The 7,310-nt window shown below is 37.2% G+C and overlaps 1 protein-coding gene across 1 annotated transcript; it reads right to left on the bottom strand.

Annotated features, from left to right (window-relative positions):
- Nucleotides 1-4,733: 4,733 nt before the first annotated feature.
- On the bottom strand, nt 4,734-5,477 carry LOC124898020. The gene is made up of 2 exons (XM_047411635.1): nt 5,189-5,477; nt 4,734-4,975 (listed from the first exon to the last, which is right to left on the bottom strand). Exons 1-2 carry the CDS (start codon nt 5,475-5,477, stop codon nt 4,734-4,736), a joined length of 531 nt encoding a protein of 176 aa, XP_047267591.1.
- Nucleotides 5,478-7,310: the final 1,833 nt, after the last annotated feature.

Below are 7,310 nucleotides of genomic sequence, written 5' to 3'. Positions count from 1 at the left end.
TAACTCTTTCAAAACATGCATTTTCTAAAAACATAATCTGAAATCATACTCTGAAAACATAATCTGTTATGGCATAAATACATATGATATTGTCATACCATTGACTTGCAAGTCACATCTCTAAGCCATTATTAGTCTATCATAGATATATATTTTCAAAACACAAGTTTAGGAACCACCAATTCAATAATTCAATTCAAGAAAGTCTTTCTCAAACCTTATGTAAACACACGCAAGGAACTCATCTTTGTCAAGCATTTCAATAGTACAAGGTGGTCGTGTAAAATTTCTCAATTCACATGCAATTCTTTCTCATAAACACAAGAACACATTTATATCAAGAAAAACCCTCTCAACGATTTCAAATCATGCTCAAATGCTATAATATTGCGAAAACTTCTTTCAAATCCAAATCGTAATCTTTAATTCAATACACGAGACGGAGTTCATAATTTATTCTTTCAACGATATTAAATCTCAAATCTCATGCATATACGTATTCATGTAAATCAAGTTAGGGGATAGGACCACAAGGTCAAAGCTATAGTAACAATGAAACATTCAAAATACGACAATTTAAACATAAATTCCAAAACGCATTTGAAAATCATGCATAAAAATATATAAAAAATTATGCTCTAATGGTTTCAAGCCCATGTAGTTTTTTTAGGATAAACCCGAAGTACTTCTATTTCAGAAATTAATGGGTGATTCTTGAAGCTTGTGGATTGGGACTTCCAAATCTCTAATTATCTTCTAAAACTCAGGATTGAATCTTGAGCTATTTGGGTTTTTAGTTTGAAACTCTAGAGAGTGTTCTTGATGATTTTTTGTGAATGTATGAATAATATTCTCAATTGGGGTTGCAATATCGTGTTTGAGCTGATAAACGTGTGGAAAAATACCAATATACCCTTAATGAGACAGAGCTTAATTGCTGAAAAATTCCCAGGCGTGCAGCAGACTATGCGTTGCATGCTCTATCCCTCCAGACTGGAGCATGCATAGCATGCTTCATAGGACAGTACTAGACCATGCGACGTATGTATATTACATGATGCCACTATTTTGGGCTTCCAAACATGCCCTAAACGACGTCCAAAAATTTTGAAACTCACCCAGTAGGCACTATTAACTTCCCCGATCATGAATCAACAAGAAAATCTAAAATCGAAGGTCGAGAAGTTTGAAAATAAATTCCCCGAAGTTTAGAAGATAAAAATAATTCTAAGTCTTTTTTATTCTTACACTTAGAAAATTTCAGGTCTTCAACTCTAAATGTTACCTAGCATGAAATAATACGTGAACAACTTTTTGCGGGGCTTTACATTATCCCCCCCTTGGGATCATTCGTCCCCGAATGATAACGCGGGAAAACAGACAAGCACGATTCCAAGCACAATAGGGCATAGGAAAGAATAAAACAAGGATTGTACCTTCCACCTCATCATTCATTGAATCAAACAAGCTTGGGTATTTAGCCCTCATGTCATCTTCTGATTCCCAAGTTGCTTCTTCAACTTTCTGATTTCTACACAACACTTTAACTGAGGCTGTCTCTTATCTCCTCAATCTTTTAACCTAGCAATCCAAAATTGCTACAGGTTCTTCTTCATAGGATAAGGAGTCTATCACTTTGATTTCTTCAACAGGCAATACAAATGCATGGTCTTCAATACACTTTTTCCGTATGAATATATGAAATACCGGGTGAACAAAACCTAAACTTGAAGGTAACTCTAACTTATACGCAACCCCACCTATACTTCTCACAATCTGGTATGGTCCTATGTAGCAAAGACTCAGCTTACCTTTCTTCCCGAATCGTATGACTCCCTTCATGGGAGAAACCTTGAGAAACACCCAATCTCCAACCTCAAACTCTAGATCTCTTCTCCTAACATTGATGTAGGATTGTTGACGACTTTGGGCTGTCTTAAGTCATTCTTTAATGACTTTCACGTCATCTATTTCCTGATGAACAAGATCAGGCCCAAACATTTGCGTCTCACCTATTTCATACCACCCTTTTGGTGACCTACATCTTCTCCTATACAATGCTTTAAATGGTGCCATCTTAATACTGGAATGGAAACTGTTATTATATGCGAACTCTATCAGGGGCAAGTGCTCTACCCAACTACCTTTAAAATCAATCACACAGTCTCTCAACATGTCCTCAAGGGTCTAAATAGTGCGCTCAGCCTGCCCATGATTCTCGGTCGGATATGATGGACACAAGTTCTCCATGTAAATTAACTATTTCTGTAATGAACAACTTGGCATAATCCTCTCCTGAATAGTTAGTCTTGATAGGCAGAAAGTGGGCTGACTTAGTCAGCCTATCTAAAATTACCCAAATGGAATCATACTTGTTTCGGGACCTCGAAAGTCCTAAAATGAAGTCCATATTAATCATCTCCCACTTCTACAAGGGTAAATCTATCTCTTGGGAAGAACCACCTGGCCTCATATGCTCTACTTTAACTTATTGGTAATTCAAACACTTGGAAACAAAGTTAGCCACATCATACTTCATATTATTCCACCAATACATAGATTTCAGATTATGGTACATCTTATTAGAGCCTGGATAAATAACATACCTCAAAGTGTAAGCTTTATCAAGGATTATCTCCCATAAACCATCAATATCTGACACATATAATCTTCCCTGATACCTCAAAATACCATTACCACCAATTTCAAAGAACATCACCTTCTGCTGACCCACATCTTTCTTGATCTGCATAAAGATGGGATCTTCAACCTATTTCTCTTTAACTTCTGCACAAAGGGAAGATTGAGCTATCTTATGAACAACCATTTCCGCATCTTCAGAATCCAAGCGTCGCACTCCTAGATTTACAAGCCGATAAATATCCTTTAACACCTCCCTCTTCTCTTCCTCAACATGAGAAAGACTGCCTATAGACAACCTTCTGAGGGCATCGGCTACCACATTTTCCTTGCTCGGATGATAGTGCAGGCTCATGTCATAATCCTTTAGCAATTTCGTCTAGCGCCTCTGCCTGAGGTTCAATTCTTTCTGCGAGAAAACATACTGCAAACTCTTATGGTCAGTGAATATATAAGCATGTACCCCTTATAAATAGTGCCACCATATCTTAAGTAGAAAAACCACAGCTGCTAACTCCAACTCATGAGTAGGGTAGTTCCGCTAGTCCACCCTCAACTGCCGAGATGCATAAGCTACTACATTACTATGCTGCATAAGTACACAACCAAGTCACACTCGGAATGCATCCCAATATATAACAAAACCCTCTATACCTTTCGAAAGAGTAAAAATAAGAGCAATAGTCAACTTGTCTTTCAACTTCTCAAAACTATTCTCACAAGAGTCAGACCACAAAAACATCACCTTTTTCTAAGTCAACTTAGTAAGTGGTGCATCTATGGAAGAAAAACTCTATACAAACCTTCTGTAATAACCAGCCAAACCCAAGAAGCTTCGAATGTCAGTTGGAGTCGTCGGTCTGGGCTATTTTCTCACTACCTCAACCTTTTGGGGATTAACTCAGATCCCCTTACTAGACACAATATTCCCCATAAAAGCAATAGCATTTAGCTAGAATTCACACTTGGAGAATTTTTCATACAAATTATGATCTTTGAGAGTCTAAAGAATAATTCGGAGGTGATTGGCATGGTCCTCCTCCCTTTTGGAGTAAATCAAGATGTCATCAATAAAAACTATGACAAACAGATTTAGGAACTAATGGAAGAGCCTATTCATAGGTCCATGAAAGCTGCAGGAGTGTTAGTCAACCCAAAAGACATGACTAAGAATTCATAATGACCATATCTGGTTCGGAAAACTGTTTTAGGAATGTTTGACTCCCTAACTTTCAACTGATGATATCCCGAATGAAGGTCTATTTTAGAAAAACACTTAGCACCCTAAAATTGGTCAAAGAGGTCATCTATCCTAGGAAGAGGATATTTATTTTTAATAGTGACCTTATTTAGCTGATGGTAATCTATGCACATACGCAGGGAACCATCTTTCTTTTGCACGAAGAGTACAGGTGTACCCCAGGGAGACACCCTAGGTCTGGTAAAACCTTTATCTAGAAGATCTGCTAGCTGTTTTTTCAACTATTTTAGCTCTACAGGAGCCATTTTATATGGCGGAATAGAAATAGGATGGGTATCTGGCAACATATCAATGCCAAAATCTATCTCTCTATTAGATAAAATTCTTGGGAGATCATTTGGAAAAACTTCTAGGAATTTATTTACTAAAGAGGAAGACTTTCAGCATTAGAATCTTTAACCCGAATAAGATGATACAATCGAACCTTGGAAATAAGTTTACGGTCTCTGAGATAAGATATAAACTACCCTCTAGCTGCTAAAGAGTGCCCTTCCCACTCATTTGCTGGCTCATTCAAAAAAGAAAAGGAAAACTTTTAGGTTCTACAGTCTAGTGTGGCATAACACCGATAGAGCCAGTCCATCCCTAGGATAGCATTAAAAGAAACCATATATAGTTCTATGAGGTCTGCCACAGTGTCCCTACTAAGAATAAGCATAATATAATTTTTATACACCCTCCTCACCATAATAGAATCACCCACCAGAGTGGAAATAGAGAAAAGTTCAGCAATCACATTGGGCTCAACCCCAAAACCAACAATCATATACGGGGTCACATATAATAAGGTAGAACCGAGATCTAACAACACATAAAATTCACGAGAAAAGATTTATAACGTACTTGGAACTATATCTAGGGAGGCCTCCGCCTCCTGGCAGTTGGTCAAGGCAGACAATCGATTGCGGCCATTTCCAGAGGCTGAAGTGGCACCCTTCTGAGGTGGTGGTGGTGCAGAAGAATTTGCCTGTGACTTGGATCCTCCAATATTACTTCTCGCTGCTAGACAGTCTCTCTGGATATGGCCTGGCTGGATGTAGGAGTAAAACACCAATGTGCCAAACAGACATCTCCCTGGATAATTCCTCTCGTATCTTACATAACGCAGATAGGACTGAGAGATCTGAGCTACACACCCCTGTGACTGCGTACCTTACATTCTCAGTCCCTAACTCGATTGAAAATTCTGGGTGCGCTACTCAGCTGTGGGTCTTGGCACCGGAGAACTAGCTGTCAAGTGTGTATTTCCTCAATTCTTTCTAAATTACTATTTGTTACCCCAATTACCGCTCTGCTGCTGACTGTGATTCTGATCTACTATTCTGGCTCTCTTTGCCTGTCTGTCCTTCTCTTTAGATTCAGCGATTTTCTTTTTCTTTTCATCTACTTGCTGCATGTGGACTGATAGCCTAGCAAAGTCCATGTCTCTATTCAGCATAGCCCCCTGACATTCAAGCACTAGATCGTCTGAAAGGCCGAATGCAAATTTCCTCATCCAGGCTCTTATACTACCTGCCATTTCTTTTGCATAACGGGCCAGTTGGTTAAACTTCAGAGTGTACTCCTGGACACTCATCTTTCCTTGCTTTAGGTTTATGAATTCTCAGCTTTAGCTTTCCTTAACTCTAGAGGAAAGAATCGGTCAAGAAAAGCTTCCATAAACTCGCTCCAAACTGTGGTCTAAACATTCTCACCCTTCACCTCTTCCCACTATTTATACCATTGGTTCGCTACATCTTTAAGCTGGTATGCTATGTTGGGTGCATTTATGTATTCTAGCATCACTATTCTAGCCGTTTTAGACTTGCTTCGAGGATGATTCCTATACTATATGTGTTGATAATAATATAAATAAGCATTGTTGTGTCTAATTATGTGTTGAAAACATTTAATGGTGTTTCCAAATAATTTTTGATTCAATATGACCATTTAGAATTCAACCGAGAAAACTAGTGTGACTAGCTTGAGTTAGGTGTTGTCTAGTCTCTTGTGTTGGGTTATAACGTGTTTTAATGAGATCCTAAGGTTTTTATTATGTATTAATATGTTAAGAAACTTGTTGGTAAAATTTAAAGGACAATTGGATCAAGAAAAGAACCAAAACAACTAGCTAATGATAATAAGTGAAATGAGCCTATTCTTAGCTTGTGTTTTGAGTTCATCATGTTGAATGTTGTGTTGTTTTGAGCTATAAATTGCTCTATTTAATGTTATATGATGCTTTTTTAACAGACTATGATGATATATTAAGTATAAACAAGCTTCAAATCAAGCAAAAACAACTCAATAAAGCTCGGAATGGCTCAACGGAATGAACGTGCAGAAATTGACTCCATTTGGAGTCCTGAAATGTAAGGGGCCATGCAGGGAGAGTGAACAATGATATTGAGGTGTATAAAATATGTTTGGAATCATAAGAAGTCCACCTTTCAATGGTATGGGACTACGCAATTCAACCAATACAGTAGTCAATGTTGCCAGATGCGGCTGAACGAGGTTTCACATTTGGAGGCTTGAATGTCTTGGTCAAAAATCGGTGGAACACGTGAATGTTGGGATATGTACACCTACCTATGCTGTACCATGCATAAATACACGAAAATACACCAATATAAGAGAACTACCAGACCATTAGATATAGAAAACATACAATGTACATATAGATATACACATAAATCTCTCTATTACGATTGTTAGGTATGCTGTTCCACTTCTTATTTGTAAGTTTTATTTTATGTATGATTAATTACTTGTATTTGATATTGAATTCAAGTATTAGTCGTTAATTACCCTTGTTCTGGGGTTGAGGATAAGAACATGAATATATTTTGATATTGTTATTGTAGTTTAATTTTGGATTATCACATGGATTATTCTTAATTTCTTAAGCTTACTATTTTAATGCTTAGCTACCATTAAAATAAATAAATATTTTTATGTGAACCCGGGAGGAGAATCATGAATTAGAACGAAAAAATTTGGGAACAAGGTTCTTATTCTTTTATGAAATAAGAAATGTGAATTAGCTTCTAGAATAGGGATATACCTAGAAGTCTTGCTCAGTTCAAATGCACGAAGATAACATAATAATCTAGAATGATATTTGTATCTCTACGGGAGTTGTAGGCACATTATTTTATAGATAATAGACCTGATGTCGGGAGACTAAGGCCGTGGTATAAACCTTGCAAACCAACAATCCGATAACCAATTAAACTACGATAGGAATAGAGATTCGAATGGTTGTTCGAAATGCCTCAACCCCAGGATTAATCCATAGATTATTTCAAGTATTTTATTTATTCATTAGCCTAGATTAGTTTTAATTTATAAAATTATAACTATATTTTCTACCCTCCTCAATTAGATAAACTAGAATTAGATAGGTGGTGAACGTAAGTCCCTGTGA

This window comes from Capsicum annuum, chromosome 4 (genome assembly GCF_002878395.1).
Source record: "Capsicum annuum cultivar UCD-10X-F1 chromosome 4, UCD10Xv1.1, whole genome shotgun sequence".
NCBI lineage: Eukaryota > Viridiplantae > Streptophyta > Magnoliopsida > Solanales > Solanaceae > Capsicum > Capsicum annuum.
Note: the sequence above shows the minus strand (reverse complement) of the source record. Positions and strands in the feature narration are given on the sequence as shown.